The sequence below is a fragment of the Macaca fascicularis genome, chromosome X, assembly GCF_037993035.2.
Source record: "Macaca fascicularis isolate 582-1 chromosome X, T2T-MFA8v1.1".
Lineage (NCBI taxonomy): Eukaryota > Metazoa > Chordata > Mammalia > Primates > Cercopithecidae > Macaca > Macaca fascicularis.
This window is the reverse complement of record NC_088395.1, coordinates 119,294,742-119,319,028: the sequence shown is the minus strand read 5'-3', so window position 1 is coordinate 119,319,028 and position 24,287 is coordinate 119,294,742. Positions and strand designations below refer to the sequence as shown.

Below are 24,287 nucleotides of genomic sequence, written 5' to 3'. Positions count from 1 at the left end.
GTTTATACAATGTGCTAACTTAGTAAATCAGACGGTATTACCAGCAGAGCAAAAGACTGTCAAATGGCTCTAGGAGGGAAAAGTGAAGTTCACCAACTAGCCAGGGAAGAGGGCATGACTCTTGTCCCTCCTAATTTCTTTTGGCTTGGGACATTGACAGGGCCCTGCATGGTTGGAACTGTGGCAGGAGAAAGGAAAGCCCTCTTGAAAAGCCTCTCTGGAGAAGGTACTGCAGGAATCCTAGAGAAACCAAACCAACTCAACCCTAGAAGAAGGCAGCCTAGTACAGTAGAACCAATCTGGGTGTGAATAGGGGCTCCACTACTTGTTTACCCACTGTGGGACCTTGTGCAAGTTGGTCAAGCTGTCTGGGTCTCTGTTTTCTCATATGCAAATGGGAGAAGAGAATAGTACCTTCCTTGTATGGTTGTTCTGAGGATTAAGCTAGTACAATACCTGGTATGCAATACGTATTCAACAAATGTTCCTTTCTTTCCAAATGCAAAGTCAGAATGCGAAGGAAGGTGAGGCTGCCCTATTGAAGTTTCTCCTATAACTTAAGGTTTGAGTCTCAAGATGAAGAGCACTTAACCTCCAAAAAATCAAAATTACTTTGTTTGAGTTTCTGGTGTGAGGTCTGTCTTAGTTAAGAGGAGAGGAAAGACATGGGACATAACTACTTGTGTCATGGTCCCCTGTAGTTATAATGAATTGATTCAGAAACATGGAATTGCTAATTTTATAGGTCAGGTGACTCTCAACCTTCTCATACTAAAAATTAGTATACACAATCTGTTGTATCACAATGAAAGGTTTTGAATCTACAGATTCTCATTATTAATCGTGGTGATGATGATCATCATCTGCTTTGTGTAGTAAGTTCTTTTGGCGTTTGGTTGTGCTTTCTAACATTTCTTTCACTTAAATAAATATTCTATCTCATTTGATCCTTACAAATATTGTGAGGTTAAACAAGATAGTAAAATTACCTCTGTTTTACCATCTAGCATTGTTGATTCTTTCTTAACATGTCTATCTTTCTGCTTATATTATTGATCTGATTTTGCATGCTGTCTACTTTTTTCATTAGAGCCCTTAGCATATGAATCATATTTGTTTTAAATTCACAGTCTGTTAATTCCAGTATCCCTGCCTGATCTCGGGGTCTGGTTCTGATGCTTGCCCTGTCTTTTCAAACTGTATATTTCACCTTTTAGTATGGCTTGCAGGTTTTTTTTTTTTTTTTTTTTTTGCGTGTGTGAAATGGCAGACCTGATGTACGGGGTAAAAGGCACTGCGGTAAATAGGCCTTTTGGGATGTGATGGTAAAATCTGGGGGAAAGGGAAATGTTCTAGACCTATGATTAGATATCAGTCTTTTACTGAGCCTGTACCTCTGGACTGAACTTCACAAGTGCATCTCGGTTTTTTTTCACCCCTTTAGGTGGTGCAGGATCACTAGAAAGGGCTTCAGCTGGATATTTCTTTCTCTCGTGTAGAAGGCCAGAGCATACTGGAGTCGGATGTTTCCTTTCCCCTGGGTCAGTTAGGCTCTGGAAACAAACAAACAAGCAAACAAAATCCCAAAAACTCATAGATTAGGTTCTGGTTAAATAGTTTCTCTTGAGGGCAGGCCTTGTTAAGAACAGAATGCCCTGGCGTGTTTCATGATGGTTCATTTTTCCCTCCCCCTGCTGGAATCACAAGGGGTCCATTTCACTAACAGACATCTACAACTAGGAATAAGCAATGAAATCTTTAAGTGATCATTTGGGAAGAGTGAGAATTACTTTGTTGGAATTCAGTGATATCACTTCAGGTATAATATTCTCATATTCTCATTAGCTGTGGGTACTGGAACAAGGTACAGCCAGCCACTAGAAGAGGGCAGATTGAGATAAGAATAGTATATGGAACAAAGTGTAAAATCTGTTTAGAGATTACTTATAAATCTCTATTAACTTATACAAATGCTAGCTTGTGATCATGTTCTTTCATTCTCCTAAAAATTATAGTTTTGGCTACTGTCTCATACTGGTGCTTTCTTCCTCTATTTTTCTTATATCCATCCACAGATATTTATTAAACCCTCATATAGATGCTGCTCATCTGGGCTCTCTTTAAAACCCAAGCCCGAAAGACCATTATGTGCCCACTAAGCTCTTCCATTCTAAGGTCAGAGAGTATATTTGTATACACATGGGCACACACATGCAAGTATATGTACACACACATGTTTTTGTATATATGCAAGTATATATATACACACACACATTTTTTATATATGTATATATACACACTTTTTTTTATATATGTATATATACATATATATGTGTGTGTGTAAGCACCCAAGCATATTGGATTACTTTTTTTTTTTTTTTTTTTTTGAGACGGAGTCTTGCTCTGTCACCAGGCTGAAGTGCAGTGGCGTGATCTCGGCTCACAGCAACCTCCACCTCCCGGGTTCAGCCCCCGGGTTCAGCCTCAGCCTCCTGCCTCAGCCTCCCTAGTAGCTGGGATTACAGTCGTGCGCCACCATGCCCAGCTAATTTTTGTATTTTTAGTAGAGACAGGGTTTCACCGTGTTGGCCAGGGTGGTCTTTATCTCTTGACCTCATGATCCGCCCACTGCAGCCTCCCAAGGTGCTGGGATTACAGGCATGAGCCACCCTGCCCAGCCATATTGGATTACTTTATTTTAAAAAACTGAACTTTCAAATGCTAATAGACTTAAAGGGAGAAAAGGAGATTCGCAAATAGAGGATGTTTTTTTTCAGGTGAAATGGCTGCCTTTCTTCCTCTGATCCTGATGTTTTCCATCTAACTTTGCCCTGTTCTTTACAGTGTTCCCTCCACACCTAGCCTATCCTACCAGAGAAGGAGTAGGATAAAAGCATAACATGGCTTTCAGTTTTACTGTATTATCTTTGACTGTGTATATACCCAAAGGATTATAAATCATGCTGCTATAAAGACACATGCACACATGTGTTTATTGCAGCACTATTCACAATAGCAAAGACTTGGAACCAACCCAAATGTCCATCAATGATAGACTGGATTAAGAAAATGTGGCACATATACACCATGGAATACTATGCAGCCATAAAAAAGGATGAGTTCATGTCCTTTGTAGGGACATGGATGAAGCTGAAAACCATCATTCTCAGCAAACTATCACAAGGACAAAATCCAAACACCGCATGTTCTCAGTCATAGGTGGGAATTGAACAATGAGAACCCTTGGACACAGGAAGGGGAACATCACACACTGGGGCCTGTCGTGGGGTGGGGGGAGGAGGGAGGGATAGCATTAGGTGATATACCTAATGTAAATGACGAGTTAATGGGTGCAACACACAAACATGGCCCATGTATACATATGTAACAAACCTGCATGTTGTGCACATGTACCCTAGAACTTAAAGTATAATAAAAAAAATTAAAAGAAAAAGACATTGGATTCCCAAGAGAAGCAGATGCTGAGATAAAGTGAGTTGGGTTAGGGGGTGATGTTGGGTTACGTTTTCCGTGGAGAGGACATGTTGTCAAGTAGACTTTATCTCAGTTACAAAGTAATGTTAGTGCATGAAGGGTGGGCTTGAACTGTTATCCAGTTTATGAAATATCATTTTTAGTTCTATTTAATGTACTGTCATGAGGAAACAATGGGGAAAATGTTTTGAGCTCAATTGCTCTTTTGCCAGTGTAAGACAATTTGGAAGAAATAAAATTGAGGGGACGAGTCTACCTTTTCTTCTGAGGGGTGTGTGTGTGTGTGTGTGTGTATGTGTGTGTGTGTATTCTTTGTGTAATGCCTAATACTTTTTGGGACACATTGCACCTATTTTCTCATTGCTTCTGCTCAACAACCATTAAGGTGTTAAGTGACTTTTCTGAATTTCTACAGCAAGTTAGTGGTAGAGCCAGTGATAGAGTCCAGATCTTGGGTATACTGGTTCTTCAGCTGTGCACTAGGACAGTAGGCTATCTAGTAAAGGGTATGATGTGTCAGTTTTGCTCAGGTAAGGCTTTGAGCCAGCTCCAGGCTGGCAGTGTTGACGTTTAATGTCCTGACAGATAAAGAAAGCCAGCGTGAGAAGGAGAAGCTGGAAGCGGAGCTGGCCACTGCCCGTTCTACCAATGAGGACCAAAGACGACACATCGAAATCCGAGATCAGGCCCTGAGTAACGCCCAGGCCAAGGTGGTAAAGCTGGAAGAAGAGGTATGGTTTCCTCAGGTAGCATATGAGCCTGGGGGTAGGAGGGCTGGGAAATCAGGGACACTGGGGTCCGCATTGTGGTGAATTGGCAGCTGCATAATCCCCAATAGGGAGGTGCCATCTGCTGCTCCTAGTTTCCACTGTGCTGATGTGAGTGGACTTTGCTTTGCTTTCTTTTCTCTTCTTGGTAAATTCTTTTCTTTTGCTCCAAAATAGGAAATCACCAGGGTCAAGAAACAATTTCCATTTGTTCATTTGTATAAGCTCACTGCCCCCATATTCCAAGCTTTTACTATATACTTAGCCCTATCTTAAGACTATGACAGATATATAAATATATATATAGATATAGATGTATAGATATGTATATGTATAGATGTATATTTTAAAATTTCTGCACGTACAGGTATTTTAAAACTTTATAAAACTAGAAAATAATTCGAGGTAGCTTAAAGTACTCTAAGGATTTTGAAATCTGAACAGCCCTTGTCTACCCGGGCTTAGTGGGAAGTCAGTCCCCTCTCAGGTCAGAAATGATTCTTGCTGGCCATATCTTTACTTACTTGGACTTACTTGGCAGATTGGTTTTTGAATAGAAGCAATCTTGGGAGGTCTGAGACAGGATGGGACCCAGGGACAGTTTACAGTTTATGTCAGAAAAAATGCACTGTCCAAGAGCTGTGCTGTGGTTCTCAGTGGCTAGCTCTAGAAAATAGTTACGTGGAGGAATGCTTGTCATTTATTTGTGTGCAGAGATGAAGCCTTCCCTTGACAAATGCAAGGGCCCCAAAACTCTTAAGCATATGATTAATATGTATCTGATTAGACTTGACATAGATGCTATTTGATTGCAACACCAAACTGTACTCATGTGAAATAGAGGGAAATTTGCTGCTGGCTTGTCATTAATTTATCTTGGATGTCAGTTGTTATTGCACTGGACTACTAACTCTTAGATGTTTTGCCCTTCAGGGGATGGGTGTGTTCCAGCAAAAATTGATGCTAAAGTGTAACTTGGTAAAGAAAATTTCATATCTCACAGAATTCTGCTCTGAAATTTGAATTGTTTAAAGGGAAAAAGTAGCCTTCATCATACAAAGTTGAGAAATAGATTTGAAACAAAAGAAATTTAATAGCATTAAAAAAGCATTCTGACTATTGTATATGAGGTATCTATACTGCCTTCATTCATTGCTTGCTTCCTTTCCCTCAATAAGAATAGGTCTAGTTCCTGGAGATTTCCCAACTTATCAATTTCCTCTGCTTTCTTTTTTGGATATTAAAATGCTTGTTGGAGTTGGGCTATAAATACACACTTTACCAGTGGGTAGTGCCATCTAATTCATGATATCCCTTAGCCTGACTTGGTAAAATACCAACTTCAGGTAGTATAAAATCAGGTTAATGTCTTGCTTCATCAGTTGTCTATGTCAGAACTATGCTAAGTTGCTTAACAGAAAATGAGAAGACTTGTATTTACCTGATGTCTAGCTTATCGCATCCTTTTGCTACACCCCATATATTCCCTTCCCTCACATTTTTGTGAGGACATTCCAGAGAAAATTACAGGATAGGGTAAGACTGAATTCTTTTAGAGAAGGGCAAGCTAAGAGACCTGCTGAGAAAGAAGTAGCTTGCTGGTGGTCACATGGCCAGTGTTGGGTAGAGCCAGAAATAAAACTGGTATCTCATGACTCTTCATTCCCTAAACCCTGCTGCCTTTCTCCCTGTCTGAATCATCCTTTGGTTCACCTCCCAAAAAGAAAATGTGGGTGCTTGTTCAGATTTAGTAACCTCTGCATCTTTTAAGTTTTTAAAAAATTGCTTCACTCGTTGGGCCTTTCTTTTTTCAAAAGACTATGAGAAACTTGTCCAGACTGCTTTGAGATTGGGGTGTACAGAGAGTCCTGCTGCCCCTCCGGGAAGGGTGCTCAGCCAGTTGGAGATAAATGGGGACAGAGTGTCTGCAACCATTTTTCTTTGCAACATCTGAGGGCACAGTGGTAACTGGTTGTTTGAAAATAATGAAAATAATATATGTTTTGGGAGAAAATGTTCATTTCTAGTTCCCACTGGGCAGCCCTTGCTGAAAAGGTTGCCTGAAATATATTTCTGGCTTCAGACTTCTGAGGCTTTTCTGGGCATTAGTCCTAGAGATTTTTAGTAGTTTTCCAGGGGCCCTCCCCAAAATATGTATGTAGCTTTACAATATAAAGAAGTTCTAAGTATTGAGCTGGGATTGAATGATGGCATTTATTTCAAATGAGGTCATCAATTATTGTTAAGTTTTTAGTCCTCATCCAATTTGTGCTTTCACATGGAGTCTAATTGTTAGGAAATTCTGAGTTGCTCTTGCTAAAGAAGGTGAAACCTTGGACTGGGAGAGCAGGCTTACCACCCTCTACCCAGCGGAATCTCAGAGGCCATGTGATGTCTTCCCGACTTTCAAGCCGGCTCACTTCTAGCACATATAAAGCCTTGGAAGACCACATCTCAGAGAAAATCAACTGGTTCTTACTTCCCTTTTTGTTTTACCAGTCTCTCAGAGCTGGATTTGCTCCTGGGTGCTGTTTGTCGTGTCTCCTCTATGTTGTTCAAAGGAAAACATCCCTTTTGCTTATCCTCAGATATAGGAAATTGCTAATTAAAGTTTTGCTTTTCTGCTATGACTCAGTCTTCATTAGGTTTTGCTCTTTCAGGGCTGAAATTTCAAAGTTTGGAACATCATCAGGGAGGTATTTGGGGTAAGCAGGTAGTTCTGGAACAGATCTAAGAAGGAGCCTTCATTGTGATTGCTTCACAAAATCATCGAACATTTCTAAACCAAGAAAGGTATTCATGAATAGAAGAGTTATCCTTCTGTCTGTTGGAAATGGCTCAAGTAAGGCTGTGTTTGAAGGCAGATGGATATGTTAGATAACCTGCCTGTGTCCCATATAAACAGATAATTTAGTGATAGCTTACAAATGGCATCATGAACTTTCCTTTTTTCTCGAGCCTTAGAAGTTCTTCCAAGGAAAACCTCTCTGGCCTACTTAGCAAATCAAAATTAGGGAAACTTTCTCAGATTAGACCTTTTGTTAGGATACTATTTTTCTCAGCTTTCTAAGTACAAGGTCACTCAGGTAACTACTACTCATTGCATTAAGGTGGTCAGGGAAAGGTTATGACTACTTTAATGGCCAGAGGACCCTTGCATTTATTTATGTCTTTCTCTTTACAAAGACCTCATTCAGATTCTTTTCCTGAAATTCATTCCTTCTTGCTAATCTCATTAACTCTCTTACCTGAAGTTCTCTGCAATCACTGTGCTCTAAACTCTACATAGAAATGTTGCCTCAGGCTTACAAAGAACTTTCTCCTGCAATCACAGCTTCCATTTGCTCCCAAGTTCAGTGCATTCTTTCATGGACCTGGCTCTGCTGGCATCCAGGAAGGAGGTATCTTGCTGGGGAGGGGATAGCACTGTAATTATAAATCAGACCTGTTTTCTTGGTGAGTCACTCTGATCCAGGTCTTGAACCAGGGTGTACCCTGTGCCCCTATTGCAGCAGCAGCTGAACGAGGTAAATGGTGCCTTTCCATCCTTGCCCTTATCTTTCGGGACACGTAGGTCCTATTGAAGTGGAGGCTCATTAAACTCCAAGTCAAAAGAGCTCTGTGTCCTACAGCAACCACGGTATTCTCCCATTCAAAGACAGCCTCCCCACCCCCTACCAGTTTGACCTCACTGGAGATTTTCGATGGATGCCTGGCATATCCTCTCACAAGGCTCAAGGCAGCCCAGGCTTCTGGCTGGCTGCTGTCTTATGATGATCTGGAGTGGAAGCGGCTTGGGTAATTGTTTCAGGGATGGTGGGAAAAAGGCCTTGGCAAGATCAAAGAGGGAAGATGCTGCGGGTGGGCTGCTTACTGAACTGAGTGCACAGGAAGGGAGAGTGTGGAATGTGAGAGGGCTGGCAGAGAGAGCCAGCGAGCCTTGTTCTTTGGCTTTAGGCTAGAATGAAAGCCATGGAGATTCAACAAGAAGGGGCCCAAATGTTAACCTTTTCTGAACTGCAGTGGCTAGTGATGATTTAGATGTCACATTGATAGCTCGTATTAGAGTAGCCAGTGCATTTTCTAGAGTCCCATTGCAATTCTACTCAGTTCTCTAAAGCTAAATTCATACTGTTTTACTCCATTTCCACCATTGTTCTTAAGGGCTAATATTTTCCCTTCTTTCTAGATCTCTTACTACTTATTTGATTTGTCTTTTTGGTTTTAAAGATAACATAATTTTCTGCTGCCACACCTATCCACAAAGCATCATAACCAATTTCCTCCTTCCCTGATATTAGAGGAAGATGTCATAGGCATAGATATTTATATGTCTAATACTCCAAAATAATTTTCCAACAACAATAGGATTTCATTGGGGAAGGTAAATCTTATCCAGTGTTTTGATGGATTATAGATTTGGATGGAAGATCCAAGGATGTGAATTATGTGTGCATTTAGAGTATTGATAGGATACAGATAAAATACATATCCACCCAGGAATATTCCAAGGTATTCTGCTGGTGCATTATTGATTTATTTGAAGATCATTTCATCTAAGGATGGCATTCTCCATATTTATCTCAGTGTATTTCCTTCTTTCCTTCCTTCCTTCCTTCCTTCCTCCATCTATTTATTTATCTATTTATTTATTTATTTATTTATTTTTGAGATGGAGTCTCGCTTTGTTGCCCAGGCTGGACAGCAGTGGCATGATCTTGGTTCACTGCAACCTGTGCCTCCTGGGTTCAAGCGATTCTTCTGCCTCAGCTTCCCAAGTAGCTGGGACTATAGGCCTGTGCCACCACGTCTAGCTAATTTTTTGTATTTAGTAGAGACGGAGTTTCACCATGTTGGCCCGGCTGGTCTCGAACTCCTGACTTCAAGTGATCCACCCACCTCAGCCTCCCAAAGTGCTGGAATTACAGGAGTGAGCCACCGTGCCTGGCCGCATTTACTTTTAAGTAGGTGTTTTTCCACCCAATGTGTTACAAGAAAGAAATTATGTCTACCCCCAAATAGAGATGGAGTGATCTCTCTGAGCTCAATTCTTTCAGTCTTTCCTATGATTTTGGCTTTTGAAATTCCTAAATTGGAAGCTTTGTGGGTTTCTCTTTAGTCGCCTTTACAACATGAGCCCTATTCCTGAGGTAGAAAGTTTTTAGAGGTGGTTTTTTTATTCTTCAATTCTTTTAATATCTACCAGTGGACCACAGCCTACTGGCAATGGATGGAGGCAGCTTGCTAATACCAGGGTAGTGTTACCAAATTGCTTCAGCATGAACCCTTACTTGGATCCAGTGGCTCCTGGGTAAGACTAAATCAGCTCAAACTAAAATCAGGCTCATGGAGCAACATATAACCCGTGGTATGAAGGAGAATAGCAGTAAAAATACACTTCAGTTGTGACATTTGTATAATAGTGTTTGGAGTTGTGGACAATACAAGGGAAGAGGAAAATTAGACAATGAAGGCACTGGACTTAGTTTTATATTTTTAGCCTTAATGTCCTTTAGCCAATGGAGTGTTTGTGTATGTTGGTGGTCATCCAGCTAGTATTAATAGTCTGTCCTTTCTGCCTACTGATCTGTATTTTCTTGTTTGTATTTCTTAAACATTAAAAATATTTACAGATATATCAGTATATCCCCAAAGAACCTTGCAAGTGTTATCCTCATTTGACAGATTAAGACATTAAAGTACAGACAGATTAGGTGATACAGTCAATGATACATTTAGGAAAAATCCCAGATCTCTTAAATCTAAAGCATTTTACCCCTGTTCTTTGTCCACTAGTGAATAAATGGGAAGCTAAATGATTAAGTCACTTCCATGCAAATGGCTAAAACAAATGGGGCTCTAGAAGCAATTTTGTGTATAGCCATCCTTTAAAAACTAAGTTTGAAAGACACCCACAGTTGTTGGAAGGAGGGAAGAGATGCCATCACGTGGTATTCATTTGCAGGGATCAGATTTTCCTGAGTCAGAAGGGGGTTAAGAGATCTGCCAAATATTTGGGAACTGGTTCAAAATATTACAGAAGTGTAATGGAAAATCATATGATTGATTGAGCTCAAGAGTATTTGCCTTATGCTTCAATAGATTGCCTTCCCACTGTTCTTCCTCCCACTTTTATGATTTTCCTTTAAAAACTTACCTCTGAATAGGAATGATAGGAAACTCTTATCTTGACTGGGCCAAAGCGAATACATTTATGAGGTGTGTGTGTGTTGTTTGTATATTTACAGTGTTGCAGATAAGCTATACTATGCTCATTTTTGTTCTTGAATGTAATAGTTATTTAATATAAACTGTTCACCAAGAATATAGTGACCAACAAACTAGAACTAGAACTTAAGAGAGATACCAAGGAAAATAGAAGGGCTCTACCCTTAAGTTGCCTATGGATATTGCCTTCCAATTGAGGCAGAAATTTTGTCTTGTTTCCCGCTACATCCCTTCTCCTCTCATTTGCAGAATAGGGCCTGATGCATAATAAGCATTCAGTAAATATCTGTTGAATGAATGAATAAATCCACACATGAATGAAATCTTTAAAAAATGACTGCTAATGCAGTACACATGATGAGAAGCTATCGAGAAAAGCAGCAATCAGGATCAGGTAAGATTATTCAAGGAAGAGCTCTTGGAGAGTTTAGTGATTTAGTAAGGAGGGATAAGAAGTGATCAGACCAATGTGAAATTTGAGTATTTGCATAGTAGACGTGGTAGAATTTTAAGGCAGCAGGACCCTAGATTGATAAGGGCATTTTAAAGAGCCATATCTAGGCTGAACAGAGGAGAGTGTGACAGTAGACTGAGTGGTAAACATAAAAGCATCAAGTAGTTTGAGGTATGGATGAAAGAGTGCAGCTCTGGTCTAAAGAAGAGAGGAGGTAGGTTTAAAAGTGCCTTGGATATAATAGATACCTAATAAACACTAATTGAATGGGTGTGCAGTAGGTTAGTAGGTTGCTCTTTCTTTCTTTTTCTTTCTTCTCTCTCTCTCTTTTCTTCTCTCTCTCTCTTTCTTGTCATTCTTTCTTTCTTTTTTTGACAGAGTCTCTGTCACCCAGGCTGGAGTGTAGTGGTGCAATCTCGGCTCACTGTAACCTCCGCCTCCTGGGTTCAAGCAATTCTCTTGCCTCCACCACCCAAGTAGCTGGGATTATAGGTATTCATCACCACACCCAGCTAATTTTTGTATTTTTAGTAGAGACAGTGTTTCACCATGTTGGGCAGGCTTTTCCCGAATGCCTGACCTCTCCACCTGCCTCAACCTCCCAAAGTGCTGGGATTACAGGCGTGAGCCACTGCATCCAGCCGGTTGCTTTTTTTCTTAAATGACTATTTCAGGAAGTCTGTTACAGCAGCTCTATATAGGATGGACTCATGGGTGTATGTGTGTGTCTGTGTGTATGCGTATGCATGTGTGTATAGATCAGGAGAGCAAATGAAAGTAAGATCTGTTAGGTGTTATTATAGCTTAAACTGTGTTGGCTATGAACATATAAAGAAATGAAATAATATGAGAGATGTTAGAATTAAGACATAGTGGTAGATTGGATATGGTAGACAAAGGAAAGAGGGAAGAATGATAATTCCAAGATTCTGAGACTGGAAAAATTAGGTAAGTGATGATGATGACTGAAGTATCAAAAGGATGACATTTTGAGGAAAGATGAAAACTATGGGGCATGCTAAGTTTCAGAGTTAGAAATCTTACAGTCACCTAGAGGTCTGTGACTGAGGATAACATGATAACATTAAAATATTAGTGTGGCACAAAGGAGATCTCCAGTAGTGCTGCAGTGTTGAGCAAGGTTTCTGAACCTCAGCATTACTGACATTTGGAGCTGGACAACTCTTTAGTGGTAGTGGTAGGATGCTGTCCTGTGTATTATGGGCTGTTTAGCAGCATTCCTGGCTTCTAGTCACTAAATGCCAGTAGCACCCCACCTCCAGTTGTGACAACCAAAGATGTCTCCACACATTGCTAAAATGTCCCCTGGAGAGTTGGGCATGGTAGGGGGTGGGGGAGCGATTGTCCCCAGTTGAAAACCGTTCATATAAAGCCAAAAAAGGAAACTACCATAGATTGGACCTTGGAGTACAGTAGGAGGTGGGAGTCAGGTTAGGGTTAGAGAGAAAGTGGATCTAAAGATCAAGCCAGGGAGTAAAAGTGGTGTAGGGGTCTACATTAAGAAAACACAGAATTAGAGAAAGCAAGGAAAGGATTTGACAACTTCTTGAAAGTTGGCATTTTGTAAGAAAACTTTAATACATAAAGGATTCCTTCCATTCACTGAATGTTCAGGAGGGATTTGGCTTAAATGATAGATTTACTTAGAATCTTTAGGGCTCATGGGTACTGGTCTCTAGATTAGAAACTAGAGTCACTAATCTGTGGTCCTCACAACTCATATTATGCACAAACACTCGAACCACTATCTTGGCTTTGGAAACTTTTTAAGTGAACCTTCAGTTCTTTGAACACTGAAAACAGAAAAATAAATCATCTAGGGTCTTATGACAAAACCACACATTATGTGGTATGTTTCTTGCATGTACTTACACACAAACTAAAGCAAAACTTTTGTTTTTACCTCTAAGAATGTGTCAGTACAGAATTCTAGGACCCCATTTGGCTGAGCCCTCTCGGATATTGGTCAGTGTTGAAGGTGAGAAGGGGATTCTGATTCATAACCTATTTGGGAGTTAAAGACTCTTATAGATCTTCTGAGATCACGTATCTAGCCCTGCTTTTTTTTTTTTTTTTAACTTCTTAAATCCTGGTGGGGCAGGACATTCCTAAGAGAGAGAATATCACCTCCAGAGGCAGTGAGGGGTGAAATATTATGGGCTATTCAGTAACCTTAAGCTATGTAACTGTACTGAAGCATCAAGTATGAAAAGATGATGGAGCAAAATAAGGTGGGAGGCCCATTCTCTAGGGAAGACAGATACAAGACAACAAAAGTGAACATGAATATAACACATACAAAGCTCTGGCAATTGTTTTTTCAAGTGAAATTTTAAATAGAACCCTAATACGTAAAGCACATAAAAGAGGAACCGTCTGATGTAACCCACCCACTATAGTGGCCCCTAAAGCACCTCCACCAAACACTAGGACTCTGCATCACCATCTGAAGACCTCTCCAGGGGTTTGCCAACTTTTCTCTAAAGGACCATATTGTAAATACTTTGGGGTCTGTGGGCCATGCAGTTTCAGTTGCAACTCCAGCTGCTCGACTGCCATTGTAGCTATAAGGCAGCTATGGACAAAATCAATGGACATGGCTGGATTTGGGCGGCTGCTGACCATTTTGGTTTGCTGACTCCTGAAACCCCCTTCATTTTTTTTAAGCAAATGAGATCTCTGTAGCTGAGAATAGAGAAGCAAGTTGCTATTAATAGCACAGATAGGACTAGAACCCAAGTCTCCTGATTGTCAGCTTGTTCCTTTACCTTTCATTGTGCTGTCAGATAGAAATTTCTGATATGTATATCTGTGTGTGTGTCACATACACACACACACACACCCCCCCACACATACAAACACAGCGAGAAAGAGGGAAGAGAGAGAGAATGAAAAAGAGAGAAAGAGAATTAGTTTTGCCTAAGGGTCTTTATTTAAATAGTACTTTTGATCTTAGGTAAAATATTTCTTTCTCCTAAAGTAGAGGTACCTTGCAAATCATGTCATTTGGAGAGAAATATGGTATCTTTGCAGCTACTCAGTGGTTGCTTCTAATTGTATTTCCAATGAACAACTTGCTATCCAAAGATATCTACAGCATAAAGTGTTTGAGGCCTAATGTTATATGTCTTCCTGTGGGGAAATCGCTATATTTGTGTTGTCTAATTAGACAATGAGGTGATCATTAGAGTTACTAAGAGAATGATAGCCATGTCAAGGATATCTGGAGTGAGTGTTCAAAGTTCAGAGGACTGGAATGTGTATGACTTGGTATTAATTTTTCTCTAAAAAGGAACAAACAACCTGGAGTACTTTCTGTACCATATACTCTACTAAGCACTTAATGCATCATCTCATTTGATTCATATAAAGATACATGGTGATTTGTCATGACTAAGGTAAAAGTGAAGCACATAACGTCCAAGATAGTAGTGGAGTCAATAAAGCATGTAGGTCTTTGTTCCTTTTTACATGTAGATAAGATCTAGAAAATGTAGAGAGTGTAACTTAGAAGATGGTTGGCTTTGTTGATTGCATCTCTAGGATCTTGCACTGGTCACATGCAAGAGTTGTCTTTTTCTACCCTAACTTATCTAGAGAGTAGGCATTTACTAGGTGATTATGATGTTAATGGGTGAGTTGCACTTTTTCTCATTTTAAATGAGGTGGGAGAACTATGCCAGCCACAATGGTCCTGCTACCTTGTGGAAAATCATCCCAGTGGCAAATCAAAATGGGATATTTTTTGGCTTGCTTTGTGGTATTTATCTGACCTGCATGCCTATCTTCAGCCAACTCAGACAACTCCCCGGGCCTTTATTGCATTTCCCTTCCAGAGAGTTGGCTCAGTGACTTATATTGCGGGGGTGCTTTTGCTAGGATACTTTGGTTTCCTTTCTCAAGAAATCCACATGGCCCTGGATTGCTTATTTTTCAGTTTTCTGAGCTTGCATTGCAGTAGTTTACCACCAAGGCAAGAACTGCATGCTATCTAAGTTTAATTGCCTTTAAGTATAACTGCTGTAAGCCTTAGTAATTATAGTTAACTTTCTCTGTATTAACATTGCCCTGCTCCCTTAGGGCTTTCAGAGCGATTCACAAATAAATGCATTCAGCTTTAAATTGCTCATAAGGATTATAAGACCCAAAAGGTGAAGGATAGAGGATGTTTCCTTCTCTCCAATTATTCCAAGCTTAGCAAATAGGAAGACAGAGGCAAAAGTTTTGGTTGCCCTAGTCAATGTTGTTATAAACAGCCACAAACCCCGGGGAAGAAAGGTTTAAACTTATTGAGATAAAGAGAGTGATGGTGTTTTGTTTGTTTTATTTCCTAGGAAATGTTCTAATGGATAAAAACATCTAGGCTTCGAACTCACCTCCACTGGTTTATAAGGCTAGATTGAACTAGACTTGGAATGAAAGGAAATGTCAAGGAAGTACAACAAAAGTAGAAAAAGTTTTTTGTTTTCCAGTCACCTAGGCAAGGCATACTACAGGTCTGGTAGGAAAATACAAGATAGGATTCCTTCGACTTAGAGAAAGTTCAGCAATTCTAATTTGAGGAGGGGGCCATTATAAGACAAGAAGGTTTTTCCACCAGTACATGCTAGTGCTGTCTGACTGGAAATTCTACCAAGTAGTGATTTGGACTCATTACCATGAAGGTTTCTGCAATGAGGGAGTCAGGTTGGTTCTGCCAGCTGGGCCCCAGCTAAGTGGCTGTTAGGCAATGCTGGTAGGGTGGATAACTTCTTATGTTGCAGTTATCTACCTAGGTAACTCAAGAGCTTGGGAATTTGTTGAAAAGTCAGAATCAGATGCCTGAATTTCTTTTTGACTAGGTTATCAATAATATTTTCATATTTTTATCTGAAGAGTGAAAGTGTCCCTATAACATCAACTTCCATCAGAAGGATAATGACAGACGTGCCCCACTTGGAAGAGTTTCTGCTTTGGAAACAGCTATGAGTTGATTTATTAGCATTGAGGGGGCCCCACAAGTGTTACAAGAAGCGTCATCTGCTTATTTGTTAACAAGTTGGAAAGCCTGTAGTTTCCCCATATCTTCTTTAAAGATATAGACAGACAGATAGATAGATGCACCATAGGTGTATGTGTGTGTGTGTGTGTGTGTGTGTGTGTGTGTATGTATCTTCTTTAAAGATATCTTTTAAAAAGATATATATATCTTTAAAGAAGATATAGATGTATCTATATCTATATCTTTAAAGAAGATATAGATGTATCTATATCTATATCTTTAAAGAAGATATAGATTATATATATCTTTAAAGAAGATACATATCTTCTTTAAAGAGCTCTGAGATCTTTCTCATTATTTTATCTGCATAGAGCCAAACTTTTGCTTCTAAGCTACAAGGTTACAAAGAACTCACACTCTTATTCCCTGCTTGCTTCTTCATTTGCTTTTGGATATGGCTTATAGGCTTGCAAAGAGAAATAATAATGTTTGACTCATTTAGTTTCACTTTTGAGTCATTAGTTTGAGGCTTTCGGGATCTTTTATGGTTCCAGAATAAAAGTTATGAGACTATAACCCAGGGTTTCCAATTCAGGCTCATGAAGTAGCAATCACACATAACCTAAAGAACTAGCAAGGCAGTGCTAGGCAAGGTGGAGGGTAAAGGCTTTTGAACCATCACATGACACCTTTACTTTTGAGAAGCAGAAACTTCCCAGGAGAGCAGTGATGGATTATATGGGGTGATTACCAGGACCAAAGACTTCAAAAAGACAATTCTGACCTTGTACCTTCAGCAGTTAATCACTCTTTTTCTCCCACTTGGAGAAGAGACAGCTACATAAAAGGGGGTGGGCTTCCTTTCCATACCAAAGCAAACCTTTCTTCCTGGAGATCCCCCCTTTTAAAGCATTTGCCTAATGCAGTAACCAAAATAAGATATGCCTTCCCCAAGAATATTCCATATGAGAGTGAAAAAGACCAGAGATAAGGATGTGCGTAATCGGGAATCTGAAAAACTTGGCCTTCTAACATAGATGGTACTGATGGGAGTAGACTTTGGAAAGGTATAGAGATGGGGAAGAAGGAAGAGGTTTAAAAGGGACTCTCGATTCCTTCACATTCTCTGTATGAGCAATACAAGGCAGCCTGCTACTCACCGTGAAGGACCTTCTCGCCATCCATTCCTTTTTGCAGCTGGACTCTAAAACAAGAAGAGATGTAAACACAAGGCTGGATTTGGGGGATACATAATTGACCCTGTTGCTTGCTGTTTTTCCTTTCACCTTGCAAATTACCCAACGTGAATTTCCAGCTGAAAAAGAAGCAAGTGTACGTTGACAAGGTGGAGAAGATGCAGCAGGCCCTTGTACAGCTCCAGGCAGCATGTGAAAAACGTGAGCAGCTAGAGCACCGTCTCCGGACACGACTGGAGAGGGAACTGGAATCCCTGAGAATCCAGCAGGTATGGAGAACTTAAAGGAAGAAAGGGGAAAACAAGTCAAGAAAATGACATTATTCCTGGTTGCTTATTTTTCAGTTGGCATTTGACGTGAACACTGAAAGCACACACTTGCTCATCTTTACATTTTTCTCCCACCTAATCTTACTCCAGAGTGCCTCCCAATTGTGAATACAAAGTCTGTTTCCTTAGCTTCCTATCCCAGAAATATCCTTTAAGCCTATGATCTTGCACCTTTTATTTTCACATGAACTCCAGGAACAGTAGATGCTGTAAGAATTAGAGCTGCTACACAAATACACGCCTTGATACTGTAGAACTAGAAATGGTCTTCAGAAATCATCTGGCCGTACCACTCTTCAGTTTTAGATGAATGAAAATCAAGACTAGGAAAAGTTGGCATAAATCGCTAATGATAACTACAAGTTACGGGCAAGATAGGAACTAAATCCTAGATTTTTTTTTTTCTTGAGACTGAGTCTCACTCTATTGTCCAGGCTGGAGTGCGGTGGCATGATCCCAGCTCACTGCAACCTCCACCTTCCAGGTTCAAGCGATTCTCCTGCATCAGCCTCCCGAGTAGCTGGGATTACAGGCATGCACCATCACCCCCGGCTAATTTTTTTTTGTATTTTTAGTAGAGACAGGGATTCACTATGTTGACCAGGCTGGTCTTAAACTCCCGAACTCAGGTGATCCGCCTGCCTCAGACTCCCAAAGTGCTGGGATTACAGGTGCGAGACGCCGTGCCTGGCCAGATTTAAAAATTCTCGTTTCTGTTGTGTGTTATGCTGGCAGGCAGGGATGGCAGTTTTTAGCCCATTAATTCACTTTCTGAGTAGCATGACAATTTGATATGACAGGCCCCTTTCCTGGCCAAGGGAATCTCACATTCAAGCCCATGATAGGAAGTCCTGTGGCCTTAGGAGGAGATCTGAATTCCCCCTGCTTCTTTCTGAATCAGAGTCGAAACAGAAGTAGGCTGGGCAGTAATCCTTTCCAAGAATAGGGGCTCAGACACCATGGTTCTTCTCTCACTCACTTGAGGATTCTCTGCATCTGGCCCAACAGCGTCAGGGCAACTGTCAGCCCACCAGTGTTTCAGAATACAATGCCACTGCGCTGATGGAGCTCCTTCGGGAGAAAGAGGAGAGGATTCTGGCTCTGGAAGCTGATATGACAAAGTGGGAGCAGAAATATTTGGAGGAGAATGTGATGAGACATTTCGCTCTGGATGCTGCTGCAACCGTGGCTGCTCAGAGGTAAGTAGTTAGCTGGTAGGGCATGAGTGGGAAGAACAGAAAGGTCACTGATTCATAGATTTTTCCAGTGTTTTATTTTCTTTAATATTCTGGGATCCCCCCCCCCCCCGTTTCTGCCTAAGTGTGTTTTCTTTCATCTGATTATGCAGGGACTGAACGGCTGTAGAGACAGAGAGTCAGCGATTTGAACATAAAAGTTGTCTTATAAACTTATTAGAATCATAGTTCAGCTTTCCCCAGAAGCCAGAATAATTGCAGATGGGATCAGCTGTAAATTTGCACCCCTCCTTCCCCAGCGCCACAAGATTCTTTCAGCCACATATGCAGGTTGTTTAGCCCCAGGACTGGAGTGAAAGCCCCTCCAGAGAAACTACCACTCAGAAACTAAATGTCACTGAGGAGTTGCTGCTGTCATTTGATAGCTCTGGCTTGTCCAAGGTATGTCAAAGGCTGTGCTGAACTTGAACCCATCCCTGCCCTTTGGGAAGGTCAATATTTGAAGGCCGCATTCTCTATGTGCACCACCTCATCATGTGTGAGCAGTCACATTTCATCTGGTAAGGGAGAGAAAGTGGCCGAAGGATTTTTGTTTTTTGCTTCTTATTTGTTCCCCTTTTCAAATTATAAAAGTTCATTATTGGCCTTTGGAGGAAATAGTTGCTGTTACTCCATGTGTCTATCTTGCTACTGCTCATAATCATCAGTTGGGGTAAAAAGACAAGAAGAAAGAGAGAGAGAGAAACAATAAAAACTGAATTCAAGTCAGGTGATGACTTGAGTTGTGGCGATAACAGAGCCTTGGTCTGGAATTGGGTATGAAAGGCAGGCTACAGCATATTGCACCCAGATAGGTCTCTACCCAGAAAGTTATTAAAAACCACAGTGTTGTTTTTAACATTCTCCTAAACATGGTAAGCCAGCAGAGTCTGGAAGTGCTTGCCAGACTTTGGGTTGGTATATGTGTGTGGAGGGGGTGGTGGATACATTTATTTTTGAGTCCGCCTCATGCCAAATCAGAGGTGGGGAGGTTCAGTGCTAAGAGCTGAACCGGTGCTTTGTAAGCCCACTTCGATTCTTTAGGAAGACATGTCTCTCTAATGTGATCTGCTTGTCTTCATTAGATACCATCTATGCCTCAAATGGATGGAAGCTGCGTGTGGCTTGATTTTGAAGTCCTCATGGGCTTAAGCTTGCTGGCCTTGTTTCCTAAGCAAGGTATACTCAATACATGGCAGTGTGGCAATAGAGTGCACAGAAGGCCCAGCTATGCCAGAAGATGGTCTCGAAGTTTGTAGGCAGGTTAGAAGCAGAATTAAATGTAATTTTACCTGCTGGCTCCCAAGGAAACACCTGTGTCTAGCACTTGTTCAGAGGTTATATAAGAAACGCTGACGTTAAAAAAACGTTGTTATTATTGAGAGGTGGAAAGATACAGGGTAATTTTGTCACCTTTAGGGAGAAGCTTAGAAATGTTCAGGTCGCGAGAGTGTGCAGTGTGAGAAAACACTAGAAAGCTAGGGTTCATGGTTCCTGCTTCAGAATAGACTCCAGGTCAAAATGCAGGAGAGCTTAGGGGGTTGTCACTGGGGCTTTGTATAAAGAAACTACCTTCCTTCCTTCCTCCTTTGAAAGCTTTGTGTCTTCGGGGAAACCCCTTTCAGATGGATTTTCAGAATCTATTGGCTCCCACAAGATAGATTTAATTTAAACTGAATTCCCTTTAATCATCAGGTAGAAACTTTTCATCTAATCACTGTTTTTGGCAAAATGTGCATGCCTATCACTCAATAGGATAAAGCACAGCCTGTTCCCACCTAGAAAGAACACTTTCTGATAGTCCCACAGGCGAACATTCCAGATCAGGACTGTGTGTCTTTCTGGCATGCTACTAATCTAATCCACAGGAGACACTGGCAGACAGACTGTATTGAAATTTCTGTAAAATAAGCGAATTGGATTAGGCGATTCCTTCAGACCTTCCTATTTCTAGGATTATATTACTCTTCCAACGATAGTGCCTCTTATGTTCTACCATGGAGATTGGTTTTCTTTTCCTCTTTCCTTTCAAATGAGATTTTATATTTGGGTGGTAACATTCAGAAAACTTTATTTCAAAACCTGTGGGCTCTTCTGCCTTTCTTTCCAACATTTCTTTTTATTCCTTTTGTCTACCTGTTTTCCTCTTCTTTCTCTCAGTCTTAAATGTACCTATTGACCAAGGTTCTGCCCTTTGCCCCTTTCCATGGTAAAAGTTTAATATTTTCTTTTCTTTCAAAAAAAATTTTTTTTTCTTTTTTTTTGAGAAGGAGTCTCGCTCTGTTGCCCAGGCTGGAGTGCAGTGGCGCTATCTCAGCTCACTGCAACCTCCGTCTCCCGGGTTCACGCCATTCTCCTGCTTCAGCCTCCCAAGTAGCTGGGACTATAGGCATGTGCCACCACGCCCGGCTAATTTTTTGTATTTTTAGTAGAGACAGGGTTTCACTGTGTTAGCCAGGATGGTCTCGATCTACTGACCTTGTGATCCACCCGTCTCGGCCTCCCAAAGTTCTGGGATTACAGGTGTGAGCCACCGCGCCCAGCCTCAAAATAATTTTTAAATGTCTAGGATATTGGCTACAGTTGGAAAGTGCTCAAGTGTATTTGAGTAAGGAAGGAAGGAAGGAAAGAAGAAAAGAAAGAAGAGAAATGGAAGGAAGGAGAAAGGAAGATGTGAAAGCAGGAAGGAAACAATTTCTAAATGTATAAATTATATCCCTAAATCTGGTGCCACATTTTAATGATCAGCTTGGTTTCTGTGTATTCTACCAGGATCTCAAGCTTAATATATTCCAAACCTAATGGCTCATTGGTAAATGACAGATTTCACAATTAGGACATCTTGCTTTGGTGGTATCAACGATAGTTGGAGAAAACAATTTTTTTTTTCAATTGTGATATTGGTTACATATTAAAAAATCACCTGTTGTAAGTGTACGGTTTGATGAATGTTGGTAATTGTATACAACAGTGTAACCACCACTACAATTAACATAGAGGACCTGTTGTAAAGTGTTCTTGTGCCCTTGAATTTGATCGCCTCCTCCCATGCCTGACCCCAGGCAATGACTAATCTGTTATTTTGTCACAAAATTATACTTTTCTTTTCTAGAATGTCATATAAAAGGAATCATATTGCATTTACTCTTCTTGTTTGACATATTGCACTCAACACAATGATTTTGAGACCCATCCAAGTTGATGCTGAATAGTGTTCCATGGTATGGATGTATCACAGTTTATGTATGCATATTTGGATATATGCATATTTGGATTGTTTCCAGTTTTTGACCATTGTGAATAATAAAATATAATATAAGAATAGGCAAGTGTCTTTTCTCAGGTGATAAGTCATATTAGGTGGTCTATTTATATCCCTTCCAACACTTAGATATTGGTTTTTAGCCTTAAAGAGTCCAGGAAGAGGCATTTTGATGCATATGGAAAGTGCTGGCGTTGTCCTTTATCCTGAGATCCATCTTAAACATCAGATACAGCAACTCTGTGAGATTGGTCAGTTGTATGTTTAGGTGAATTTTACTTGATGAAAGGTTAAGAGGGCCGAGAGATAAAGATAGATAGATAGATAGATAGATAGATAGATAGATAGATAGATAGATAGTAAATTAAGATATTTTGGCATATCTAAAATGAGTATTTGTTACTTAAAATATTTGTTTTGTTGAAAGTGATAACAGGACATTTATTTCTTTCATTTTAGTTAGATAATTTGCCCAAGATCACACACAGCTACTAAATGACAGAAGAACTAGGATTTAAATCTATATTTTTGTCACCTTAGCTGCTATAACTCTGCTGCTTCTTAGAAATGGTGTAGCTCAAAGATGGTAATAATAGGGATTATTAGCTGTTCAGTAAGATACTAATTGAAGCTAATTGTTTAGTTACCTGGAAATATTATAAATAATCACAATAATATGGCCTGAATTAAGGCTCCATATTATTTTGTCCCTAGGGAGTCCTCTCTAGATGTTTAATATAGATGAGGGGAAATTCCTACTGAGTAGGAGTCCCTGTTCATTTGCAGAAGAACCGATTTGGCAATGCAGATTTTTAGTTTCAGCTCATAAACAATGAATTTATTCCTGAAGAGCAGCAAAAGGATGACAAGATAATGCACCCAATCAACCATGTAATTTTTATCAGCTTGCATTTACTGAATTAGGTTACTGCCTTTCTCAGAATGTGTAATGTTTCATGTTTATTTTGAGCAAAAGTAAATTCTGGAAAGAAGGAAGTAAAGAAGGGGGAAGCAGAAGGTAGAAGCTGTTCACACACATAATGCATGTCTACCTATTCCCTCTTTGTAGGCATTTCTCAATTTCCTTCCTCTGCTTTCTTCTCATTCTACCTTCTGTCTTAGTTATATCTTCTGCTCTAGCTTCTCAGTAATAATAGCAATGATAATAACTGTAATAGTAACTCTGATATCTCTAAAATTAAAGTTAGAATTTTGACCAACTTGTTAGATATTGGCATATGGCAATTCTTAAGTCACTTTCACTCCAGTGTACCTAAAATCAAAACCCATTGCAGTGCTTTCCAAAAGAGCCATTCCTCAGTTTCCTTTCACAGCAAACAGTATTTCATTTTTTCTAGGCATTTGAGTTCAAAATAACAAAGTTGTCATTCATTCTTCCATCTCCCTAACTCCCACATTGATATTGTCTCCAAATTGTATCAGTTCTACTTCCTACAGCCTGTTTCCATTTCTCTTGCCACTTCGCTGGTGCATAGTTTCATGATCTGTTGCTGGGATTATTACAATCACCTTGCTGACTGGTCTGCCTGATTCCAGGGTTTCACTTCTCTTATCTCTCTGTCACATTTCTAAGAGAGATAAGGCCGTCTTCCTAAGGCATGGCTTAGATCATTTTATTCCCTTGGAAAGCTCTAATAATTTTCACTGCCTTTTGGAATAAAGTCCAAACTCACTTCTGTACTAGTTAATTATTTACTTTTTTGTCTTCCCTTGTAAGTTTCCTACAGTTACGGACTAGTCTTATCCATGCCTCTCCCCTCTCCAGCCTCCCAGGAACTTCAAACACAGTGCTCCACTCGTGTAGAGTTCACACATTAAATAAACAAAAGGATGATGCTGATAGGAAAAGATAGGCTTGAAGTTTGAAAGGCCACTAGGTGTTTTAATTAGGAGGTTATTGGTGACATGCTAGAAAGCAGTTTGAGCAATGTGATGGGATAACTTTGTTGGAGAAAAGAAGTAGAAAGAAGATGACAAACTATTTACTTAAGAATTTCAGGTGGAGGATGTCAAAATCAAGAATATGCAGCTTGGGGTTTGCAGGTTTTATTTTCAGATTGTAGCCCAGCATCTCTCTCCTGGTGTTCTTAGAGAACGTCTTGGAGTGTTGGAAGGTAGCAGGTCAAGTTGCTCATTCAAATATTGTGCTTGCTTGCTTTTGCCTAAGCCATTAGCCTAGTAGCCCTAGTCTTCTAGAAGGAAGATTGATGCTGAGGGCTGCCCTGGCAGCCCTGTCGGAATTCACTAAGTGCCCCACATTTTCAGGCTCCATTCCTGAGGAGTTCACAGTGTCCATAT

The 24,287-nt window shown here is 40.2% G+C and overlaps 1 protein-coding gene across 6 annotated transcripts in view; it reads left to right on the top strand.

Annotated features, from left to right (window-relative positions):
- Positions 1 to 24,287, top strand: part of AMOT (angiomotin) — a 68,656-nt gene that overhangs the window by 34,014 nt on the left and 10,355 nt on the right. For all 6 annotated transcript variants that reach the window (XM_074029151.1, XM_065538399.1, XM_074029150.1 and 3 more), the window contains 3 exons: positions 4,081 to 4,226; positions 17,262 to 17,411; positions 18,480 to 18,670. In XM_074029151.1, the coding sequence (XP_073885252.1) occupies positions 4,081 to 4,226; positions 17,262 to 17,411; positions 18,480 to 18,670 (487 nt within the window). The remainder of the gene's footprint in view (positions 1 to 4,080; positions 4,227 to 17,261; positions 17,412 to 18,479; positions 18,671 to 24,287) is intronic.